Here is a 24,359-nt window from a genome sequence, read left to right as displayed (position 1 = left end):
ATAAACACGCGCTCGCCGCCTTCTCTCTTCTCCCTTCTCTTCTTCCCCACCCTCCTCCCTCTTCTTTATCCTCCCCCTCCCTCTCATTGATCATGACTTCCTTCTTCCCCCCAGGGCCCTACTTCGCCCTCCCCTCTGACCTCGACACCGCCCTCGCACCCTCCCACTCCTCCTCCATCCCCTCCCCCATCGGCTCCCGTCGCCCCTCCGCTCCTCTCCCCCTACCACTCACCCCCTCTCCCCCCTCCACAAACGACGAGTCCTCCTTCGTCACCGCCCACTCCCACCGCTCCAGGTCCCCTCTCCCCGACTTTGACGAGCGTCAGGCCATCCCCTCTGCCCTCCTCGACTCCCCTCCTGCCCTCGACCGCAGATCGGCCTCCCAGCGCCACTCCTACCACCCCTCTGATCCTTCTCTCAGATCCTCGTCTCTCTTCCACTCCTTCCAGGGTATCTATCTCCTCTGTCTCTTTCATCTATCTCTCCTATAACTCGCTCTAACTCTCTCAGCAAACACAGACACTCGCAATGCAAACAGTGGCAACAGCAACAGCAACGGCAACGGCAACCCTGCCAGTGGCAACAACACCGCCTTCAACATCACCCACAACTCTCCGGACTCTTCCTACCTCCTCGATCAGCGCTATGACACTACCATGAACTTCGACGGCCCTAGCATCCAAAGCTCCGTCTCCTCTTCTTACTCCCTCAACAGCTATAACGCTCCAAACAAGAAGCCAAAGCAGTCCAAGCCTCACACTCACACCTCTGGCAATCTCTCCATCGTCCGCGAGCATTCTCACTCTTCTTTCACCGACAACTCCTTCACCCCTCGCTCGGAGAATCATCGCCCGCCTAGTCGCTTCCTCAAGATCTCTGGCCTTCCCAAGACTGCCGAACCTGCTTCCATCGTTGACACTCTTTCTGTATGTCTCTTCCCTTCCCACCCCTCTCTTCCCTCTCACTAACATCACAGGCCTTTGGTGAGCTCCGCGGAATCTACAGCCGCGAAATCTCCTTGAACGGCTCCGTCATCGTTGCCTTCTATGACCTCCGTCACTCTGTCACTGCATACAAATCACTTTGCTCGCAGTCAATCATGGGTCACGTCCTGCAGCCTCAGTTCTTCCCAAAGAACTATCTCATCCAGGTTTGTCCCAAACATAAACACTCGATCTGACATACCCCTAACCCTGTAATTGCCTCTTCCAGATGAGCGAGAATGGCATCGATATGCCGTTCTCGACCGAGTATGACGACGAGCTCACTATCTTCTTCAACCCTGGCTCGGTCGAAGATGCGCGGTCGGTTCTTGAAAACTATTTGCCCAGGTTTGGCAGTGTTTTGTCGCTCAAAATCGAGAGCGACACTACCATCTCTTGCGAGTTTTTTGACCTCCGTCACGCCGCAGCTGCTGCGGATAACATCGACGGCAACGTCATTAGGGTAATCTCCATGTTCATGTCATCTCGCTTGAATAATAACTAGCTGACTCAATCTAGGACATCACTTTCTATGTCTCTTATCAAAGCATTGATTATGCATTCTGCCCTACCACGGAGTGCAATGACTTTGACAAACAACCAGGATCATCAGCGCTTGCTAGAGTTTCAAGCATGCCCGCAACCACGCGTCGCAGCACTCTTTCTGTTCACGCCCCTGTATTTGAGGCAGGCAAGCTCACGCTTAGCGGTAATCGCTCAGACAGCTTCAGTCACCAGTCGGCCTGGCGTGGCAACTACTCTGAGCCCTCGAGCCCGCGCGACGTCTACAATCGTAACGATCATTCTGGTGATCATTATGGCGATTATGGAAATCCTCGCGCGCACTCCCGCAATCAGGATTCTAACTACGTGGTTATGGGACCGCCTGTAGGGGCCTACGGTCGTCGCTCGCCTCTTCCCTTTGGGGTATACTCTGATGTCGATCCGGCAGAAGCCTCACTTAGTATGTTACTAGTACAATGCGTGTTTGTTTTCAGTACTAACCTCTTTGCAGCATTCCAAGTCGAGAATGCGCCCACTTCAGGCCGCTATGACGTCTACACGAATGCTACCGTTCCCAAGAACAACGTCGTAGATCTTGAGAGAATTGCTAGAGGCCTTGATACTCGCACTACTCTAATGTTGCGCAACATTCCAAACAAAGTCGACCAGCGAATGCTGAAGGACTACATCGACGTGACCAATCGCGGGACCTATGATTTTTTGTGTATGTCTGTTATTTCTGATATGTGAGCTGTGTGCTAACGGCTAGTGTTAGATTTGCGCATTGACTTCTTGAACAAGTGCAAGTAAGTAACTCAACCAGTCTGATTAACAAACAGCATTATACTGACGGTTTAGTGTTGGATATGCGTTCATCTCGTTCACGTCTCCGGAGGCCATCATCACGTTCGCCAAGGCCAGAGCTGGGACAAAGTGGTATGATGCTTTTTATTTGTCAAACTATCAAACAGTCTTACTGACACTAGCAGGAACCGGTTCAACTCTGAGAAGATCTGCGATATCTCTTATGCAAACATATATGTAACCTTTCCTTGTATTACCTGGTCGATGATACTGACACCTTATACTCAGGGAAAAGAATGCCTTATTGAAAAGTTCCGCAACTCTAGCGTTATGGATCAGGATGCGGCGTATCGTCCGAAGATTTACTACTCTGACGGTCCTCATAAAGGAGAAGAAGAGGAGTTTCCCCCTCCCAACAACTTGAACAGGAAACTACGCTCTATCGCCAGCATTCAGCAAATTGGTATTTAAGATAATAAAAGAGGGTTTAGAGGGAGGAGAGGTTTACGTAGTGAATAATTGCTGACTTTAATTCATGTGCTAGGTCTTTTCCCCCCGGGAAGTAACAGCGGGAACTGGAGACGCGTCTTCCAATCTCGCTACCAGTAACAGTCCAATCTTGCTCTGACATTCTGGCTTATCTGTTTGTTTAACTATACTATTACTCTGTGAACTGTTCTGTCAGCAGGAGCTGTCTAGTTGTCTTTTTTTGTGTGTATTGTTTATTTTTGTTCACATTGAGTTGTTTTGCTTTTATTGATTGAATACTGTAAGCTGAAGTAATGGATGACGGTATTTTGTATCTGGTTTCTTGTGATTTGGCAATAACAATTTGTTGAGTTTGTGGTTTTGAGATTGTTTGTTTGTGGCATCAGACATGAGGAAGGAATAGTTGAGATGTTCATGACTGGCGTTTGGGGCGTTTGGCTGGTTCCTTTTGATTTTAGGATTGAGTTGCCTGGGGGATGATTTTGTTGCGTTTGTTCATATATTGATTTTCGCTGTGAGATGGGATGAGATGAGATGATGTGCTGCATTATTGCTTTCTTGCTGAGAACTTGTGCATGTATCGGGCAGATACGAGAGATAGCTGACAGCAAATATACTACTATATAATTATAGATAACATTTACATTTCATCATCGGCCTCATTACCTTCATCGTCGTCAGGGATCGAGTCAGGATCAGCCTGTTTATCCAACATATCGCGCCACTGCTTTGCAAACTCCGCGATGCCCACGCCGCCGGTCAAGCTAGCGTCGACGACGTCGCGCGGGACCATACTTTCCGAAAACGGTTTTGTGGAAAACGAATGTACGCCGTCTTCTGCCGAGACAAGTCTGAGTTCAGGCGGCAAAGACGAGGACGGGTCGAGCGAGAGCAGTTCGGACCAGGAGAAGGTGAGCGAGTCGGTTGTAGGGGAGAAAGGGTTTATATCCACGAGCCATACTTTCGCAGGCTGCTCGTCTGGTTTGGGGATGTAGACGTCAAAGACAAAGTTCTGTAGAGAGAATTCGGATGTAGCGGGAGGAGAGAGGAAGGCGGAGTTGAAGAACTCGGTGATGAGAGAGAGCAGATGGGCGCGGATCGGGGAGAGGAACGCGAAATGTGCTGACGAGCGCTGCGATATTGCGAGGATGCGGCGGGAGCGGACAAAGATGCGGAATTCGAGCGAGGGGTTGATGTTTATCCATTTCTTGAGGACTAGTTCAAAGTCTGGGCGGGGGGAGGAGGAGGAGGAGGAGGAGGAGCAGGCGTCGAAAGCGTGGAGGAGGTCGTGGGTTATAAAGTTGGAGGCTTTGAGGAGGAGGTAGACGTCATTTGGAGTTACGCATTTCAGCGTGTTTGTCGTCGATATCCAAGCCGCGTCCTGATATTACTTTAAATCAGCATATTATTCTTTATAAGAATGAGGAGGAGGAAAACGTACTCTCGGAGACGACCAGTTCAGCTTCGGCATGACGGAGCCGTAGTCGTCGATTACTTCCCTGATCTTCTGATCCAGCTCCGGAAACGCCATCACGAAGTCGTTCTCGTCGGCTTCGTCGTCGCTCCATTTCAGTTGTTCTGTTTCTGTGGTTGTTGTTGCTGTAGTAGTGGTGGTGGTGGGGTTTAATTCCTTGATCCGTGTATTTCGGTCGTTAAACTCGTCATCTGAACTCCACTCGCCTTCCTCACTATCCACATAAAAGTCAGCACAGCTCACACTCAACTCTCACTCAAGAAACAAAAAACAAACCTCTCAGACGGCAAAAAAATTCCATCAGAGTTCAAATACTCAATAAACCCGTCCTCCAGCGGCTTCAGCACCGTCGCCTTCGGCACATGTCTCCGGAAGATCTTTTGCCAGCTCGAGAATTGGCAGCTTAACACGTCTTCTTGGGATAGTGGTGGAAACTCTAGCTCGTCGGTTTCTGTTGTTGTTGTTGTAGTAGTGGGAATGGGTGATGATGGGGAGGGGGAGTCGGTGACGGAGAGGTGGGTGAAGTCGACGATGTCGTCTAGTTCTTCTTGATCCGAGTCTGGAGGGGTCGGAATATCATGCGACATGATCTCCTTTTATTATCCTCCTTTTCTGGCCTTGCTTCTGACCTCGTTGCTGTCGTGTTGTAGTCGCGTTGTTGTCGCGTTGCTGAATATCAAGAAAATCAAGCCTACGCTCATCAAGTTTTTATTCTATTATCTGACTATTCAGTCAGGTTGTGAGAAGTTTGTAATTGGGAGGTGGTTTGGGGGCCAAAATAGTGTACATGGTGGCGATTGGGGCGGGAAATGTTGTTTTGGAATGAAAGTGGCGAAATAACTGGTATTAAAACTGTAAACTATTACTCACTGCCTTTACTAGATATTACTATAACCGGATATACAAATAAACAAAATTACGAAACAATAATGAAAAAATCAAAGAACTGCATCTAGTCACAATACAACCTCCCCACAGCCGACAGCGCACTACACGACCTCCGATGCACAATCACGTCCACGACCATCAACACGCGCTTCTCAATCTCCTCCAACCTTACCTCCGGATCATACAGCTGCTCGAGCACGTACTCTATCTCCTCGCACAGCGCGCCGCTGACTTTCTTGTCCACGCCGCCCCCGCCGCCGTCGCTCATGAAGCTTGTGAAGTTTGTCGGGGCGGCGTAGGTGCTGAGTGAGGATGAGGTCGAGATTGTGGAAGAGATTGAGGATGATTTGATGGAGTCGCGGGGCGCGGGCAGGCTTGGCGAAAAGGAGGAGGAGGAGAGGGATGGAAAACCGCTGCTGCTGAAACTGCTGATGCTGCTTATACTGCTGTGTTCTTGCTGCTGATTCTGTAGAGATGACTGCCGTTTACTGCTGCTGCTGCCGTTCAACGAAAACGCAGAAAGCGACGAGAGATAATTCGTCGTCGTCGGCGACGGCGGAATCGGCAGCGGTCCACGCGTAAGTCCCTCTGCCGCGCGCGCGATTTTCCTCAACACCTGCTCCGCCAGCCGCGGTTTCCCGCGCGCAGCAAGCCGCATCGCGAGCAACAGTGACTCGGCAGTCAGCAACTCGATGCGCCGCTGCGAGAGCAACGTGTTCGTCGTCAGCGCCGAGGGGATTTGCGGGATCAACGGCAGTTTCGGGATCGCTGCCGCGGATTGTTTCCGGTATAGGCCCGGATTACTCTGTTTTATCCTCAACTGCGGCAGAGGCGGCGGCGCGGAGGGCAAGCCTACCTCGTCGGCGGGCACGGTCATGATTGGAACTCTGAGTACGGCGGTAGATTTCAACGTGCGCCGCTTGCGTGACGCGCTGAATTGGAGATACGACACCTGTGCTTCGAGCACCGGTTTCTCCATCGCGCTCTCGCGCCGCCCGGCTTCATCCTCGTCCTCGGACCCGCGCGTGTCCGAGCTCTGCCGCCGCATGAGCAGCGAGTACGGCGCGAACTCGGACAGCGCGGTCGAGGAGTTGGACGAGGTCGTTGACGAGAAGCGGCCGCGGGGTTTTCTGCTCAGCGGGGAGGTGCTGGTGTTGCGGTACCTTGCTGTTTCGGAGAATCTCTGCTGCTGCAGGGGACTTGAGAAGATGCTGCTGCGTTCGCTGGGTTGTTCGTAGTCGGACGCGTACTCGAACCCGGCGTCACTGTACACGTCGTCAAAGTCATCCCCGACGCTCTGGATGTCGGAGACAATCATATCCCACTGCTCTCGAGGCGCGGCCCTGATCTTGTCGACATCAGGCGGCATCGCAAGCTGCACAATCACGTCCTTACAATCTCCAAACGCGGTATCTCCCAGCGCGACCTCGGCCTCGCGTCTCCCGGACTTGATCCCGTACGACAGACAGCCGTCGACTTTGAGGATCCGCGCGCCGTCGAACGCGGCCGGGATCTTGAGCGTGACGCGCAGATCGCGGTGAGACATGGACATGCACACGGCAAGACAGCGGATCGCGGCGTCGGCCGCACCGGTCCAGTGCGGGAGGTAGGTGTACGTTCCGCGCGTGGCGTTCGAGAACTGGACGAGTTCGCTGGCGTCGTGGTCGTGGCCGATGCCGAACGTGTAGCTCACGATATGGTGGTCGAGCGCGAGTTTGCAGATGTGCTCGACGGCGGTGTCGTGCGAAAGGCGCTCGAGGTCTGAGAGCGGGCCGGTGGCGGAGTCTAGGGATTCGCTGAAGAGCAGGATGCGCTGGATCGGGGTGGTTCGCGATGATGACGATGATGATGATGAGTCTTGTTGTGCGTCGGGGCCATCGAGTAAGAGCGAGAGCGCGTGCTCGAATCCGCGCGCGGGCGCAGTCTGCTCACAGCTTGGTTCGCCCAGCTCAGAGAAGAGTGCGCGCTCGATGCCGGAGATACAGGATGTCCAGCCTTTCCAACTGCGAGGCTGCGGTCCGGACTGCGGCAGGCTGAATGCTTTGGTTGCGGAGTATACGACCACGCCTAGTCTGTCGCTCGAGCCTAGACGGTCGAGTAGCGCGCTGATTGTGGATTGCAATCTGCTTGTCTCTAGTTTGTCTGATAATGGAAAGATGACGATGGAGGTGACTGGGATATGCGGAGGCGCGGTCTTGAGATTCAGCGGGGGTGTAAACCCCAGCGACGCGGACGCAGACTTGATGATCTCTGCTTTCCACATATCCCTCAACTGCGGCTGATTGAACGCGAGCCTGAGCTGGGGATAAAGCGGGCTAGAGAGCGAGAGCACGAGCGCGTAGGGCGACAGGCTTGTGGATGAGTCGTCGCAGGTGAGACCTTTGAGATCCTTGCTGATTGAGATGAAAGTGCGGACCGTGAGCGTCGGCAGAGGCGGCGGCGCGCTGTGGGGGGATGGGGTCTTGCCTGTTGCTGCGGTGCGTTCTTCTTTGACGCAGAGAAGGTGGTCGTCGAAGAGGTAGCAGTCTAGGAGTTGCGCAGAGGTCGAGGACGGGTAGGATGCACATCGTTTGCCGCACATGCGGAGACTTCCAAGTTTTCTGTAAGAACGTTAGTGAAGATGTAACAAAGATATTGATAGAGGACATACTTTGATAGCTTTGGCTTGAACGAACTATCAAGCCGAGCACTCAAATCCCTCAACGCCGCCTCAGTCGAGACCGAGTTGCGATTCCAGATATGAGATGATCCACTAGACGCGACCACCGACGCCCAGTTATTTTCACCGCTGCCGTTTGCGTCGGTGGACGGTCGTGATTCCGGGAAGGGAATGGTGATGCGCACAAGACAGGAGAGACACTGCTCTTTTGTGGGAGAGCGGAAGGCGGCTGCGGAGGCGGGCGTGATGGAGACTGTTGGCGTTGGGATGCGCGAGCGGGAAGGTGAGCGGGAGCGCGTTGAGTGCACAGAAGGAGGAGGAGGAGACGTTCTCGATGCCGGAGTAAGAGGCAACACAGGCAGCACCGGCACCACAGGCAGAACAGGGCGCGACATCACCGCCGCCGCCGCCGTCGGAGGAGGAACAGAAGCACTGCAGATCGTGCACTTTGCTGCTCTGTTTATCTTTGAGTCCGTCGCAGCAACACATTCTCCGTGCGCTGCGTGGCCTCCCGAACACTGCAGCTCGACGACGCGTTCATGGCTGAGCCGGTACTCGAGCGATTCGTCGCAGATGACGCAGATGCCGAGCACACGCGTGCGGATCACGACTGAGGTTACGGGCGTAGTGGTAGCAGCCATTCTTCCTCTTCTTCCTCTTCTTCTTCTTCTTACTCTTCTTCTCTTGTTTACACGAGGACCCCCCCCCCCGCCCTTTTAAACCAGGATCCCTGCGCGGCCGGGCCCACAAACGCGCAGCCGCAATTCGTGGGGTGCCCTAAACCGCAGTCTACCTTTAAACCTAATCCGGAACAGAGTTTAATACTGCAGCGCTCGGCTGTGGGCCGATCTGTGTCTGCTGTGGTCTCTGTGTGGGAGGCGACTGTAGATGTGTAGGGAGTTGTGGTTGTATTAGTTGTTATTGTTGTTGTTATTGTTATTGTTGTTGTTAATGGTTGTTTGTAAGTAAACAAACCAGAAAGAGAGAACTGGACTAAGAAAGAAGAGAAAGCGTACGCGCATCGTCTCCACCAAATCGCACCGCACCTCCTCGACTCATCTTCCTCTCAACGCTCTTGCTGATCTTTAAGATAATTCACCCCTATTACGCCGTGTTCCTGTATTAATCCTCATAGCTGGCTCAATGCGCAAACAAAAGTAAAGTACAAACAAAATGCATCAGTATACTCTTAAAACTCCTCATGTACTCAATCAACTATATCTCCCCATCGCTCTCGATCGCTACTTCCTCCACGTCTTCGTCCATCATGTTCTCTTCTCCTGATGTCCATTCTCGCCCTATACCAAGACCAGTCAGCATATACTCACTCCTCTCAATCAATCTCACCATCACTCACCCTCCTCTCCATTCTCTCCCGCCCCGAGCTCAAACCTAGACACCGCCTGCCGGAGCATATCGATCCGGCCAATCGTAGCCTCGTCCCTCTTACTCGCTACCTCCTGACACCCCGCAACCACCGCGTTCAGCCCATCCAACGGCATCGGCATCGGCACCTCCTCCGCCTCCCGTCTCCGGCCCTGCCGCCATCGCCGCCCACTGAACCGCACAAGCGACCGCACAAGCCGCGCAACTACCGCCTGCCGCTCCCGCTCCTTCTGCGGTTGTCGCTCGCTGTCAATCTCACTAAACACAAGCCGCTCCAGCGCCCGCACAACCTCCCCTCGCACGGCTCGGTTCCAGTGCACCACAAGCCCCGGTGCCCATCCTGGCGCCATCAAAAACACCGCCCGACGCATGTTTTCCCCGCCGCGCCCGAGACTGCACTCGCTGATGAACTCAGCCAATGCCTCGCCGATCCGAGTTACCGTGCTTTCAATCTCAAACTCGGCCTCGCTATCTCCGCTCTCTCCTTCCTCTTCCGCCTCCTCGTCTTCTTCATCTTCCTCTTCCTCCGCGCTCTTCGCGTCCATCGGAAGAATGATTTGGCACAGCCTCTTGCATTCCGTCAACGTCGGCTGATACACAACCATCAGCTGAATCAGGTACTGCAAAAACGGCCGCGCGGACTCCGCATCACTCGCAGACCCGACCGCCCTCGTGCCCGTCCCAAACATGATCCTGATATCGCTCAGCGGACTCCCGTCTCCCCCGCGCACAAGAAAGTCGCTCACTATCTTCATCACGTCCTCAACCGGCACATCCTGCTCTAGCAGCGACTGCACAAACTGGTTGTTCATCTTCCGGTACCCCCGGCACAGCAGCTCGTACTCCGTGCTCGCCAGCGGCAGCTGCATCTCCGATCTCTCCTCCTCATATCGTCCCGCAACCTCCTCACACCGTTGCTCAAGACTGTCAACCGGCACTCTTGCCAAGTCAATCTTCTGCAAAAGCTCTTGCACAATCAGCGCGATTCCTGCAACATCATCCCGGCCGTCGAAAACCGCTGCTATGCTCGCTTGCAACCCTCCCGCGCAGATACACAGCGCCGCTCCTTCGTCCTCGGGTGTGTTGATAATAATATCCAGCAGCAAACTGTTCAGTTCCGCCCAACTTCCCCGTCCTGCTGACGAAGACTCGTTTCGGCAAAGCAAAACATCAAACAATTGCCGCACCAGCGAAAACACAACCCACCGCTGACTATCTTCTTCTTCTTCCTCCTCATCCGACCCAGCACTGCACGACCTCGTCCACAAATCCAACGACCCATACCCGTCTCCGCCCTGGAGCCGGCCCAGGCACGTCTTGATCAACCGCGACACCTCCTGCCGGATCTGGACGCTCGGACACCGAACCAGCAACCCGCGCATCGCAGTCTCGTTCTCCGAAATCCACGCCAGAAACGCCATGCTCGCCCGCTCGGACGCAACACAGCTCTCTTGCATCTTCCCCACCATCTCCGTCGCCAGTCCGCTCTCTTTCGTCCGCACCGCGATCTGGAAAAACGTGTCAAACATCATCTGGTCGTGCGGCGCCCACGTCGGAATTTCGCTCCGATCACCGGCTTTCTTCGCGCTCAGATCCTCGTACGTCGCTGTCACGAATCGCACATGCTCTGCGCCAAACAAACTCCACTTCATCGCAAGTCGCTTGTTATCCTCGTTGATCTTCGCGTACAAGCTTGACCCGCGCATCTCCTCCTCAGCCTTCTCTCGTCTGGCCTCCTTCTCTTCATCCGGCCTGCCCTCAACCCGCTCATAAAACAGCATATACGCCGAAAACGGCTTCTCCACAAGCTCGCCGTTCACATTCGAAACAACCCCTCCGAACGCCATATCCGCAATCTGCGCTTCATCAAACCGACTCGTTTCCGCGTCGTTAAACTCAACCCACCCTTCCTTGTCGCGGATATACGAAAAATAATGCCCCGATTCAGCCGTGCCCGTATGCACCAGCACCCCCGAAATTCGGAACTTATCTGGCGTCTGCTGCTGTCTTTCCTCCTCGCTCTCATCAGCCGACTCAATCGCCAGGCTCGAAAACATATACGGCGAAATATCAAGCTCAGTCGGAAACTCAAAGTAGTCGTTGATCTTACTGCGCTGCATCGTAGCCAAATCAAAATCAAATCGCTTCAAATGGAAAATCAAATGGTCCGGCACTTCCTGCAGACAAATCCTCTTCTCCGCGTCCACATGCGCCGAGCACTGCGAGCACCAGTACTTATTCTCGCCGTCCATAGTTTCTCCCTCGACAAACGCATCCAGACTCTTTTCCAAATCTCGCTTGCCCTTGATATCGCACTGGATCGCGGAAAATGGCTCGGTGCGCTCAGACACGTGCTCGCACTCTTTCGACTTGATCTGAGTCAGAAGCGTGCCTCCGTAGAAATGTGAGATTGCCTCTTTCTTGTCCTTCTCGGCTATCTTCGATTCCAACCGGTCAAACAAAAGATTGTAAAACTCGTCCACATCCATCTGCACCGTGTAATCGATCGGATCGTTTTCAAAGTTCCTGATCGACTGGATGAATCCTCGCGTGTCTAGCACCTTCATCCATCCATACCGCAGATACGCAAACAGTCTCACAATTTCCGGAATCAGATCCTGCGACCCATGGTCGCGTCTGCTCGACGCCTCTTCTTCGACACCGACAAGTCCAAATATATAGCTTCGAAACTCGGTGTTCATGTACAGCTGGTTGACAAACGAGTTTAGGTAGCACGTGTTTGCCAGATTCTGGAGACCGGCGTAGCCAGACGCAGACCTGATCCAGCGCGATCGGTCCGTGTTCCATCCCTCGTGGAGCACATGAGGCGCTAGATTCTGTCAGCAAAACTCTCCAGAATGTATAACAAGATCAACTCACATGACGGCAGCAGCTTCAAAAACAGCGCGGCTACACTCTGCAGCTTGTTACTATCCTCTGCCAGGAGATACAGCAATCGATACAAAGCCGCTCGCGTATCTGGCGCCAAACATCCAAAGTACCCGGCCTCCTCTTTGGGTTCCTCGTTCCTGCCGATAAAGCTGGGAAATAGCAGCTCGATTATAGCCGTCAGCCAACTCTCGTCCGGGCGGACACTGGACTCGTTGCTGCGTCGGTATTCTAGCGCACAAACCATGAGACGGGCATAACCGCTGATGATCCTATCATCTTTGATTTTCTCGAGCGTCTAAAAGTTCTGAATCAGTCGCAAGATAATCTAATCTGTAAACAGTTGAACGTACCTCATTCACCTTGCAGCCACGGATAATTGAAAACCACAGAGAACACAAACCGTATTCATCAATAGGAGCGCGTGTGTCAATCAGAATGAGCCTAAAAAATGTTAAGAATGCACCAACACACAACGGACCCTGGGTAAACTCACTTGAGCAAAGCCGACGAGAAAATAAATAGCGCCTCGGCCTTCTCTTCGGCATCCGAATTCGGCAATGGAAGAATCCCACAAGCCAGACTCCAGAAGTACAGAGCGACCTCCGCGTGGTCTTCAGACTCTGTAGAACCCTCCTGCAGGGCATTTTGGATAAACTCCAATATAGCTGTTGCGTAATAACTTCGCACTGCGACATTCGGCGCGTTCAACATACATTGAGTAAATAGCTGCCTGCACTCGTCCGCAGCAGCAATCGACTTCCAGAATCGAGCATCGCTAGCTCCAGAGAGAAGTAGAATATCCAGCACTCGCTCAGCGACCCCTGACGCGGTGTCATCGGCAATGCTGATCAGTCTGATGACGAAACTGCCGATTTCCTCGTCAACACTAAAGTTCCTCGTGAATGACTGACAATCCTCGCGCAAAAACGCCTTGATCCTCTCTAAAAGCCGCAGGCGAACCAGGTTGCGGACAGATACATCCGAACTCATAGCGAGATCAGGCTCTGTCGCAAATTGCACGAGGCGGGGGACTATATACTGATAGCATTCCGACAGCGTGTCGCGGTCCATTTTGCCTTGTTGGATGAACGAAAAGACGCACTCTAGCACGTAATCCGAGTACAAGGTCTTGTAAGGCTTCTGAGAGGGATAAAGTTGATCCCAGGTGGCGAAGACTTCCTTCGGCTGACTGAAGGTCTCAAGGATTGAAGACGCCGGCCCGATTGCGGTGATTGAGTCGAGCGCTAGAATAGCAAACTCATCTGGCAGAAGAAGGAGTTCGTACATTTGCTCATATGCACCCATGATCTCCATCTCAGCAGGTCGTAGCGGTCTCCAGAGTAACACAGACTTTGAGGCATCGATGTCGGTAGAGCCAGTAGCACTCTCAGCCTCCATCGCTCGTTCTTGAATATCAGAAAGGCGGCGTTGTATTCTCGGATCCTCGTTAGGCGGACCCCTGACGACCATGATAGCTGTCGTATCTCTGCACCCAACATCCTTCAGCGTCCTCATAAAATCTGGCGTCTTCAATTCGCTGCCAAGCACAAACACTCTGAACTGCGTGTCTCCCACGACATTGGCGACCATCGAGAAAAGATCCAGCACATTGTTCTCGTCTCCCAGATAAAATTTCTCTGATCTGGGAGAGCCAAACGTGATCTGCAGTCTAAACTCGACTTGCGCACCTACTATCTCGATGTTCCCTGTCGACGAAGCTGACGATCGGTCAACAGCGTACCTAGGATTGCCGCGGTAAGATGTCAAGAAGGCTTCTAGAAATTTGAAACTTCTTGTATAGATCTGAGCCGCTTCTTGAACATTGTCGCCGTTTGTCGCAATTTCTAAGGTTAAGGTCAGTATAAGACTTAGGAAACGTACATCGACTTGCATACCTCTGCCAGCCAGGGTAATTTCCGTAATACACCGACGAACCAACGACCGGTGAAACTTCTCTATTGTCTCGGTTGGATGCGTGGAGACAAAGTCAGCCTGGTGCAGTCAATTAGTATACACACTCAAACAAATCATCGGTTGAGATTAATGATAACTGACCTCAATAGACAACCAAATAAAAATATCCGAAACTTGAGAAAGACAGGATTCATCCTCAGTCTTCAAACAGAAATGCCAAAACGTATCGAACCCAGGCAGCAAGAAATCTTTTTCTGGAGCGAACTTTTCGGCATCGTCAACTGTTATCGACTCATAGTTGAAATAGCTGATGATGAAACTGCCACACACCGGCGTAAGACGGTCGCTTGGCAGAGTCGCGATTTTGGCAAAACAGTAGTCCATAAAGTCGCAGCGCTGATGAGTTACAAGTCAGAATCCCACTCGTTGCAATTTCATAAGAAAGCACTTACCTCCTGCAAAACGTTGGCGAGCGCGGTTAATTTCCCCCAGAACGCGTCTTTGATTTCGGGGTTGTTGACATCCCTGTCATACAACGCCAGCCATAACTCTTCCATTTCGGTGCGATCGGCGATACACCGTGGATCGAGAGACAGCAATTTCACCAAGCAGTCCTGCCGCAAGCTCGCGTTTAGCGGGTACAAACTCATCGACGGCGAAGAATTCACGCAGTAATTAGACCAGCTCTTTATATTTGTGACAAGAACGTCGCTGAAGTTCATCTGCCGCATTCGGCTCACGAGAATCTGAATATTTGGCGACTCGCGTGGTGGGCTAGGCTGCGTTTCGCTGTCGAAGTTTTCAAGATAGGAGTTGATATACGTCAGATCCTGGAGCGAGTCTGGACCAAACGCTCTGAGGGACGTTACATGACTCTCAAACAGTTCTGCTTTTGACTGGGTATGAGGCGCGACGCTCATCAGCGTGTCGAAGCTGCTGGTAAGTACGTTGACCAGCAACGTTGGACTGACTTTCATTTCTGCTTCTTCTTCTGGAGTGACGTTTCCAGCACGCTTGATAACCTGCAGAAGCACGACGTACGGATTCATCGGGATCGATTGAGCAGCATGCTCCTCTGTCGCTTTAACGGCGTTCGAATGGTACACCGCGACGATTCCTTTGATCAGCTTGAGCACAGTCGGTTCCAGAGTCGTCAGAGGCATTCCAAGCAGCTTGTCAATGAGCCAGTTCAACCAGGTCTCGGGTAACCAGTGAATGATGTTGATGAAGATAGAGCATATCGCGTTAAACATCACCGGATTCTCAGCAGACACCATAGAGTCCCATAGAATGGCGAGGTCTTTCTCACTAATGACCGAAAAGACAGTGAGAAATGCGTAGATCGAACTACCAAACTGGGCGACTATAGTACTATTTGCCTCAGTACTGACGAGAAACTTTGTAAAGCCGCTCGCGGAAAGCAATGTCGCGTAATAAGATATCACAGCAGCTGCCTGTGGCGTCGGCGAAGGACTCCACTCGCGAAAGACTGCTTGTAGTTCTCCCAAGATTGTCTTGATGCCCATCAACTTGTACTCTGGCCTGGGGCACTGGAAGATTTTGATGAACCAGTAAAACTTGCGGATCTTGACGGCGTAGTTGCGAACGGACTCGACGTCGTCCGGGTCTGCGTTTTTCGTCAGAGGCATGAGGGCCGGGTGTGTCTTTAGCAGTTCGTTGTTGGGGAATAACATAACGATGTAGAAGAGGTCCGTGAGCTTGCCCACGATTGACAGCAGGAGAGTCCGATCTGGCGCGTCGGGGCTGTCAACTATCTTTCCGAGCGCGACATCGGTCTGTAGCATATAATTCGAAAAATCAGAGAGTGGGAATTCAAACTGCGTTTGCTGGCCAGTTGTCTCGGCAGGGTCTGAAGAAGAAGATGACGAGGAGCTATCGCTGGAGGAATTGTGTCGTTCGAGAAGACGTTGGGTTGCGGTCATGTAGAGACCGACTGACGATAATAGATCAACGTGCGGAATCACCGCGGTGGCTAGTTCCGCATCGACTTTTCTCTCTGCGTTTAAGATCTCTATACAGATATTAAAGACCCCGTCGACAACTCCGTGCGAGTAATATACCTGCGCAAGATCAGAAAGCTTAGTGTAACTGTCGGGATCAGCCGTTTCACAAAGCGAGTACAGAGAGCGTTCGCTGTCGACCAGGAATTGATGGAGAGCTTTGACGAATTTTGGTGATTTTAGGCTGTCGGGGGAAGTAGTTTCCATAGACCTCAGAAGAGCCAGATCTTGCTTTAAAAGAAAGGAAACAACGTCAACGATATTGACATAAAAAGCGAAACAGAGATTTACTCCAGCCTCATGCCAGAAACTAGCAGGAAGAGGACCACTGGTCTTGTTAGTATAGTCGTAAATAGTGCTATGCCTCAAGAATCGCTTACCTATGGTGCCAGAGGTCCGAAGCGATCTCCGGCAAGGAATCAAAAAACTCATGCGCCAGCTCCCAGTAGTGCTTCTTCTCATCGTCAGGATATGCGAGGAAGACAGATAGGAAATCATTGACGTCGTTCAGGAAAGTTTGTGGGTTCTGCCATTGGAACGCGCGTCTGCATTGCAGTACATACGACTCTATGCTTGTCGGTAGAGGCCGGTTGTCGTCTAGTGCTAGGATAAGCTGTTCCATCATGCTCTGTCCTTCGTAGGCATCTGACGCGGTAATCTCGGTCACCGCGTCATCAATCTGAGTAGGTATTGCAGAGTCGAGCACGATGCGGACAGGAGATTCACTGCCGGAAGAAGACTGCTCGGACACCTCGACGATCTCTGGCAAAGACATCTCGTCAATCTCAAGCATTTCTATCGGTCTGGCCGTCGCATCGGCGTCGTCTGATCCAACACTTGCCAGACGACGCCTGCCGTCGCCAGTTTCAGACGCTATACTCGCATTGACCGTCGGCGGCGATGCCTCTGGCGATCTCTCAGACTCGCTCTCGGACGAACCATAAACACCGACAGCCACGCGCTTGCGCGGCATTCGCTGCTCGAGATCAAGCGACTCGCGCCGCCGAGAGTCCAACGAGTCCTTGAGCATCGCCAGTGTCGAAACCGAGCGATCAAGCGGGAGCGAAGAAGCACCATCAGCGGCCGCATCAGCGCCGGCCGCGTGCTCCGGCACCGGACTTTCAGCGCTCCGATCTGCACTGCTGGCCATTTGGCGGTCTGGAATCACTGGCGGATTATTCGGTTTGCAGAGTGGGATCCGAGGGCCGATGGTGGAAAGACGCGTCAGAAGCTGGATTTGGGCGCGCCTCGGCTATCGCTGACGTCAAACAGTTGGATCTCGCGAATACAGCGGTGATCTCACGTTTCAGTCGCCCAAACAGTTAGAGCAGCTCGTTCCCGTAGCTTGGAAGTAGTGAATAATGACTGAATAGTCTCAATTGATATCCTGAATCAGGCTCGGGATCAGCTCAGGTCGCATGCGGGACGTGTCAATCGCTTTTCCCGTTGGGAGCGAACGATCGGTTCAATCACTTTGCTTTAAAGTTCACGAGTTTTGACGGTTGGGGCTTAAGCTGCGAGTTGAACTGCTTTCTGCTTTCATTGTATTCTATATCGATAGTAAATGCTTTTTCAATTGTTCTGTATATGTTGATTATGGCTGTTATCTAAATTGACTCTCGTAGACCGGCTCATAACCGACTATTAACCATATCCCCCTCCTCAGCAGTAGAAAACCACCACCGGACGACACCTTCAGTGCACACCGACGGGATCTCACCCAGCTTTATCCTCTCCGCAATAACAGGCCTCGTCTGCTCCACCCGACTCAACCAAAACTCCACTCTCTCTGGCGGAATACAGGCAAGCACAGCATCAACATATATGCCGATAAGAAACTGCGTTTTCGGGCCTTTGATTGCTCCACGGATCGCGGGGATCAGAACATCCTCGCCGAACGTTGGAGCCGCCGAACACAAGATCCCGCTTCCTGGCGTGAACGCGCTTGAAAGAGAGCGCACGACCGCAGTGAGCTGCTTGTCGGATATGATGTTTGACTCGTACAGGACGAGAACTGATGGTAGATAAGTACTATGAACGTAGCGAACGTTGTCGATCGCGAGCGCGGGGATAAACAGCGACGCCAAAAAGACCGCGTGCGCCGCCTCGTAGATCCCGCGACTGATTGACGACCCGCTGGGTTTCGTCGTGGCCGCTATAATCTTCTGCGCCGGTTTCACGATCTGAGCCAACACGGAAGAAGGCAAAGGTGATGACGCGGGTGATGACAGCAAGATTTTCTCAGCCGTGTTGAGTTCGAAAAGCAGCTCGGCATCAGCATCTGTGGTCTGTAAGTCCTTGACGAGATCGTCGACGGGCGGATAGCCGCTCGAGAGCAGGATGCCGACGGCGGCGCTGTGTAGGTACGACTGGGCCGCAAAGCCATCGACCGACATGCGATAGACTGTGGTGGAAAGGTTCCGTAGAATCAAAATGATCTGTTTGCTGATATCAACCTCTAAAGCATCCGGGCCCGCAAACATATGCCATTTCCGGGAGGCGCGCGATTGTATTCCATCGGCAAGACCAGTCAGGACTGACACCATAGCAAACGCGGTCTCTTTAGCGGCCTCGACGCGCCTGAAACGCACTGAAGACTCAAATATTATACTAAGCGGTATCAGTGATAGATTGAGATCTGAGGATGTGGCCATGAATCTGTAGAGCTCGCCCGTGAAGAGAGCAAGCGGGCCAGCGTAGGGTTTGACGTCCGCATGCATTTCAGGCGCGAAGAGTACGTTTGCGAGGATTGACAGCAGACTTGGAGATACATGGATCTTGGCTTTGAATGATTGAGATGTGATTGAGTACGCGACCGTGGCGCTGATTGAGAACGATACCGGATCGTCAATAGCCGGTGCGTTATGAGAGATGTTGTTCAGTGCTTCGACAAACGCAGACTGTGTTTCACGCATAGCCCCGGCAACGGGCGACGCGGACATGATGCCAGCCAAAGCGCAAACGCAATGACTAGGAACATTTGCACACGTTGCAAGACCAGCAATCATCGCGTTCACAAACAAGGTCGTATCGTCCTTAGCCGACGGATGCGACACCACAGCTTTCGAGTTTGCGCGCACACGCAACACCGTCCTGAACGCATCGTGAACAAAAAGCCCGACCGGGTGCGCCGTCGCTTGCGTAAGAATCTGACTATCATCAGGCCATATCGAAGGCGAGAGCATGATCATCCGCGTCAGAGCAGCGACATCGCGGGCATATTTGAGATCAGGAAGCAGGCGCACGCAGTCTCTAAGCAGCGGCACCGCGCTCGCAGGATCTGACGAAGGGAACTGAAGCGCAGATAGCAGAGCAGAGAGCTGCCCGGCAGCCACCTCTTCAGCAGGATCCATCTCGTTGCTCGCCGCTCGTCTTTCACTCGCAAGTTCTTGATGCCAATATCGAATAATGACTCCAAGCCGAGGCGCTCGATGACGCGGGGGAGGGGGTGCGGTACTCCACGTGACCTCACGTGACCACTAAAACTGGGTTTCGGTGCTCGGAGCACAACGTCATCGGTAAACACCGAACCAGCGCCGCACCGCCTCCCAGGCACCGGATGCCAGCTTCCATTCCACCTCGCATTCTTCGTCCTGTTCCCATCTTCACGAATCCCTGTTCCTGCGCGCTATTCACAGAGAACCATGCAGCAAAGCGAAGCTTTTCCTTTGCTGACGCGCAGATCGCCGCCGCCGCAGATCCAGACGGACCAGCCGGCAGAGGACGACGGTCCGGGCTCGTCTTTATCACCCGTCGAATCACCAGTGTTGTTTGGCCAGGCTCAGCAGCAGGGTCTCCGCGTCGACCTGCACTTCCCCGGACTCACCCCGCGAGTGATTCATACTCCGCAGCACACGCTCACGCCGACTGCACGCAGCCAAATCTCAGGCCTCTTCAGCACGCCCGAGCAGCGCTCTGCCTCGCCGCGCGGCAGGCTCGTCGAGCACAGCTCCGGCCGCTCAACGCCGGTCTCGATGGCCTCCTCGCATACCAGCCAGCGCGCGACTTTCTCTTCACTGCCGCAGACTCCCACCGATGCCAGTACCCGGATGTGGTATGACGATTTCACGACAATCGACTGGGTGCACGACTTCATCAAGGAGTCGTTCCGCGTCAAGTGGCTCCGCGAGCAGCCTGGCATCCGCGGCCGTCTGCAGCGCATGCGGTATGCTTCTCAAGGCTGGATTCTGGTGTCGATTATAGCATCTTGTGTGGCCGTGCTTGCGTACGGGATCGAGAGTTCGCAGGCGCGTATTTTTGACTGGCGAGAGGGTTATTGCTCGACCAAGTGGTATGCGCCGCAATATGAGTGCTGCGCCGACAGCACAGGGACCTGTCCCGCGTGGGTGAAGTGGAACGTTGGGTTCAGCGGGGCCGGATTTTTGGACTACGGTCTTTTCATCGTGTCGTCTGTGATTCTTGCCGTTCTGGCAGTCTCGTTGACGCTCACGACAGCAACTAATACTCCGTTCCTAAAGACCCGCGGGCGAGGGCAAAAACAGCCCGAATCAACAAACGCAAATATCAGAGAAGGCGCGCCGGTATCGGTTGGAAAGGATGCGGGTTATAGAAACCGCGATGCAGAGTCCAAGACGGTCATGTACACCGCTGCTGGCGGTGGTGTTGTCCAGGTAGGAACGTGTTTCTATTTTTAGCTACTGTACAGCTACTAATAGTCTATCTCCACAGGTGAAAACAATTCTCTCGGGCTTTGTCATTAAGAAATTTTTGGGATCGTACACGCTGCTGATAAAGTCAATTGCGCTCGTGTTGGCGATTTCGTCTGGTCTGAATGTGGGGAAAGAGGGACCGTACGTGCACATGGCGGCCTGCGTGGGCAATATTGCCTGCCGGCTGTTTAGTAAATTCCGAGACAATGACGGAAAGAGAAGAGAGATTATATCAGCGGCGACTGCTGCCGGTGTTGCGGTCGCGTTCGGATCACCTTTGGGCGGCGTGTTGTTTGCTCTCGAAGAGGTGTCGTATTACTTCCCACAGAAGACGCTGTTCCGCTCGTTTCTCTGTGCTGTGATCTCTGCGCTCGTGCTCAAGTTTTTGAATCCGTACGGCACCGGGAAGATTGTGATATTCGAGGTGTCGTACAGCCATGACTGGTATACGTTTGAGTTTTTCGTTTTTGTGTTTATCGGTGTTTGCGGAGGCGTGTTGGGGGCGCTGATTGGAGTTATAAGTACCTGGTGGGGAAAGCGTGTTGCGTCTGTGAGGAGCAAGCATCCTATTTTGGAAGTGGTCGGGATCGCTGCCGTCACGGCCGCTGTGTCGTACTTCAACGTGTACACAAAGAAGGCGCCGACCGAGCTGTTGTATGATCTTGCGCGGCAGTGTACCTTCACTTCTGATCTACCAGGAGAGATGGGACTGGAGAATAGTGACATTCTGTGCCCGTACGCGCCCGGGATGTATTCGAACGCGATCTGGTCGCTGGTGGTAGCGCTGGTGATCAAACTGATTCTGACGTCTATGAGCACGGGGCTCACGATCCCTTCCGGACTATACGTGCCGTCGATGGTGATTGGCGCGTTATTTGGTCGGATGATTGGACTTTTAGTGCAGTTGCTGCAGTACCACAATCCGGACCTGTTTCTGTTCAGCTCGTGCCCGGCCGGTAGTTCTCCCCAGGACTGTACGATCTCGGGTGTATACGCGTTAGTAGGGGCGGGTGCGGTGATGGCGGGGGTTACGCGGATGACGGTCACGCTCGCGGTCATTCTGTTTGAAATCACAGGAAGTCTGGACCATGTGCTGCCGATCTCTGTCGCGATCCTGGTTGCGAAATGGGTTGCGCAGATATTAGAGCCCGAGTCGATATACGACATCATCATGCACGTCAACAATTTCCCGTTTCTGGATAACCAGCGCACGCCAGGATTTTCGTCCACGCTGCGAGAAATCGTGCCAAAGGCTACGATTTCCGCGACGAGCCCCGTGATTGACGTGACGGATAGTCCGTACATCTCAGCCTCTGTGCTGCGGACAAAGCTGAATTTCCTGCAGATGGCGGGCGAGTTCGACGGCTCGCTGCCGATTCTGCGCGCGCAGGTGCTCGTGGGCTTGCTGCCGGGGCCGGAGCTTGAGTTTGCGCTGGACAAGATCAAGGAGAGCACGGCGGCGTCGAATTCGGTATCGTACAGTGATTTGACGGAGATCGAGGACAGCGACGAGCCGATCTGTCATATTTCTGCGGATGAGCATGAGGTGCAGCAGTTTTACCTAGACAGGTCAGCGCATCATCGGGAGTATCACAAACGCGTGAACGCGCGGGATATCAGCGGCGGTGGCGGACAAGCGGAAGCGACGGCATCGGACGCGACGAGCACGGCGACGACGAGCGTGGAGGTGGTGGACTTGACGCCGTTTGTGGATCGCGCGCCGATCAGTTTGGATATCAACTCGCCGCTTGCGATGGTGCATTTGCTGTTTGTGAAGATGGGGCTGCGGATGGTGTGTGTGATGGAGGACGGCAAGTTTTGGGGGGTGTTGCATAAGAAACGGTTTATTGAGTATTGCAGGTTTGGAGAGGATAACATGACGACTTGGTTTTAGATGGTTTTGTTTTGTTTAGTTTTGTTTAGTTTTGTTTAGTTTGCTTGGATTGTTTTATATCTGAGAGTTTTCATTATATGTGGATCTGGAGTATAGTATGTTATGAGTCGGTGGTTGAATGCATGGAATTAAGAATAATCAAGAGTAGACGGTGACTAGTCGGAAATGGAGAAGGAAGCGAGCGGATATTTATCTGTCAGGGAAGTGTACCTTAGCAGTATGAAGGAGTTGTCATGAAGTAGTCATGCAATTACTGAGCGGTCGGTATACGAGTAATCTTAAGACAATTAAGATGAATGAACGCGAGTACCGATCTATGTCGACGGTGCGGGAGACGGAGAAGGGGCCGATAAGACGAGGGATGATAGACGATAAGGGGAAGACTCCTGAGCGTCGACGGGTCGCGGTGGTTGGTTGATGCCTGTGCGTCTGCGCACTGGGCATCGGCAAGATAAGATTACGTTGGTCGAGCTCAGGACGTGCGCGTGCTCAATAAATAAGAATGTCTATATTATCTGGCTATTAAGAGGAAGAAGAGGAGGATTGGAAGGGACACTGGAGCTGAAGGTGGGGAAGATAGGAGGTTCTTATCGCAGCAGTTCGACGGTGCGGTGCATCCGAAGATACGATGCGACACAGATAGCTGTTGCTGCTGCTGCTGGCTGTCATCGGCATCTGCAGTGAACTACTCGGCTGGCTATCTTGCTTTTTCCCCGGTTCGCTGTCAACGATCCGGATATATGAATGAATATAGAAGTAATAGTAAGCACGCAGAGAGCAGAATGTGCTGTGTCGTTGTATCGCGGTGGTGGGGATAATTCCGCTCGTTGTCGGACTGGATCGCCGCGTCGACTACTCCGGATGCTGATACTGTCTCATTATAGTCAAGAGGAGTATATAGATGGCTATATGAATGGATATATTCACAGTTCATTAAGTCTTATAATGCTTACATTCCAACTTATCGTGGGCTCGCTCAGCAGGGAACTGCCGATAGTCGGGTGGCTTGCCCACTATCCCGCTATCCCGCCGGCCTGCTCCTTCTCATTTCTCACCCTCCCAAATATGATATGAGACAACCGACAGTGATTCTGATATCTGTCTATCTTGGCCACTTGGCAGTGCCGTGTAGGGTCTATTGCCCAGCACCGAAAAGGCTGTGAACTGGCCAATAGGAAGCGCACGGTTGGGCGAGCAAGGCCTTATCCCAGAGTTCGGTCCTTATCGCTGCGGCTCTTGGCACTGACCGCTATCGATCAGCACCCGCAGCGAGAGGAGAAGAGAAGGGGCTGCTGCGCTGCAGGGGACCTCCGATAAAACTACGTAGCTGCTATTAAACGTACTTTTAAAAGTCCGCGGGTGTGTCGAGGCGAGTGCCCGCGAGACTGTACCGCGACGACACAAGACTCATGGCGCCTCAGCCTTGCCGAAGAGCAGTGACAGAAGGCAGGAGGCAGACAGGATACAGAAGACAGACAAAGAAGAAGAATTAAACACATAGAAATGACTCTGTCTGCAAATGCAACGATTGGCCATTATGGTGTGCAATCACGCAAGCTCTTATCGTCATCTCACACGGCAGTGATGAGCGAGGCCCGAGGCCCGGCGTGCGCTTTGGCCGAACAAAGGTGAACTGTGCACTGCAACAAGCCACTTCCTGCTCCCGAAGAGCATTCTGCCTCGCAACTCTAACTATCGCCATGTTTCGTCTTATCTTCTGCTGTCCAGTCAAGTATGTCGCTATCGGCTGCGGGACCCGCCAAGAGTGTGCACTTATCCTG

The 24,359-nt window shown here is 52.9% G+C and overlaps 6 protein-coding genes across 6 annotated transcripts; 2 read left to right on the top strand and 4 right to left on the bottom strand.

The window, feature by feature from the left end:
• Positions 1 to 574: 574 nt before the first annotated feature.
• Positions 575 to 2,888, top strand: BZA70DRAFT_149000 (RNA recognition motif 2-domain-containing protein). Its single transcript, XM_064909691.1, has 10 exons — positions 575 to 926; positions 977 to 1,150; positions 1,213 to 1,446; positions 1,503 to 1,674; positions 1,876 to 1,947; positions 1,999 to 2,211; positions 2,263 to 2,293; positions 2,346 to 2,423; positions 2,477 to 2,524; positions 2,576 to 2,888. The coding sequence occupies exons 1-10, from the start codon at positions 657 to 659 to the stop codon at positions 2,760 to 2,762; spliced, it is 1,479 nt and encodes a 492-aa protein (XP_064768981.1). The 5' UTR covers positions 575 to 656; the 3' UTR covers positions 2,763 to 2,888.
• A 159-nt stretch (positions 2,889 to 3,047) lies between these two features.
• On the bottom strand, positions 3,048 to 5,023 carry BZA70DRAFT_149061 (D123-domain-containing protein). Its single transcript, XM_064909692.1, has 3 exons — positions 4,531 to 5,023; positions 4,222 to 4,468; positions 3,048 to 4,161 (listed from the first exon to the last, which is right to left on the bottom strand). Exons 1-3 carry the CDS (start codon positions 4,839 to 4,841, stop codon positions 3,421 to 3,423), a joined length of 1,299 nt encoding a protein of 432 aa, XP_064768980.1. The 5' UTR covers positions 4,842 to 5,023; the 3' UTR covers positions 3,048 to 3,420.
• Positions 5,024 to 5,206: 183 nt separating this feature from the next.
• Positions 5,207 to 8,465, bottom strand: BZA70DRAFT_310414 (uncharacterized protein; the record flags this gene model as incomplete). Its single annotated transcript, XM_064914920.1, has 2 exons — positions 7,793 to 8,465; positions 5,207 to 7,742 (listed from the first exon to the last, which is right to left on the bottom strand). Exons 1-2 carry the CDS (start codon positions 8,440 to 8,442, stop codon positions 5,207 to 5,209), a joined length of 3,186 nt encoding a protein of 1,061 aa, XP_064768979.1. The 5' UTR covers positions 8,443 to 8,465.
• A 57-nt stretch (positions 8,466 to 8,522) lies between these two features.
• Positions 8,523 to 17,520, bottom strand: BZA70DRAFT_277480 (uncharacterized protein). Its single transcript, XM_064912454.1, has 9 exons — positions 16,395 to 17,520; positions 14,446 to 16,342; positions 14,135 to 14,389; positions 13,975 to 14,071; positions 12,573 to 13,923; positions 12,430 to 12,520; positions 12,068 to 12,374; positions 9,159 to 12,017; positions 8,523 to 9,099 (listed from the first exon to the last, which is right to left on the bottom strand). The coding sequence occupies exons 1-9, from the start codon at positions 17,162 to 17,164 to the stop codon at positions 9,017 to 9,019; spliced, it is 7,710 nt and encodes a 2,569-aa protein (XP_064768978.1). The 5' UTR covers positions 17,165 to 17,520; the 3' UTR covers positions 8,523 to 9,016.
• Positions 17,521 to 17,541: 21 nt separating this feature from the next.
• BZA70DRAFT_277478 (uncharacterized protein) lies at positions 17,542 to 19,551 on the bottom strand. The gene has a single exon (XM_064912453.1). It carries the CDS (start codon positions 19,365 to 19,367, stop codon positions 17,646 to 17,648), a length of 1,722 nt encoding a protein of 573 aa, XP_064768977.1. The 5' UTR covers positions 19,368 to 19,551; the 3' UTR covers positions 17,542 to 17,645.
• Positions 19,552 to 19,554: 3 nt separating this feature from the next.
• Positions 19,555 to 22,950, top strand: BZA70DRAFT_148560 (CLC channel). Its single transcript, XM_064909688.1, has 2 exons — positions 19,555 to 20,645; positions 20,704 to 22,950. The coding sequence occupies exons 1-2, from the start codon at positions 19,659 to 19,661 to the stop codon at positions 22,576 to 22,578; spliced, it is 2,862 nt and encodes a 953-aa protein (XP_064768976.1). The 5' UTR covers positions 19,555 to 19,658; the 3' UTR covers positions 22,579 to 22,950.
• The last annotated feature ends 1,409 nt before the right edge of the window (positions 22,951 to 24,359 follow it).

Source organism: Myxozyma melibiosi (assembly GCF_037950935.1).
Source record: "Myxozyma melibiosi strain Phaff 52-87 chromosome Unknown BZA70scaffold_4, whole genome shotgun sequence".
In the NCBI taxonomy this organism is placed as follows: domain Eukaryota; kingdom Fungi; phylum Ascomycota; class Lipomycetes; order Lipomycetales; family Lipomycetaceae; genus Myxozyma; species Myxozyma melibiosi.
Note: the sequence above shows the minus strand (reverse complement) of the source record. Positions and strands in the feature narration are given on the sequence as shown.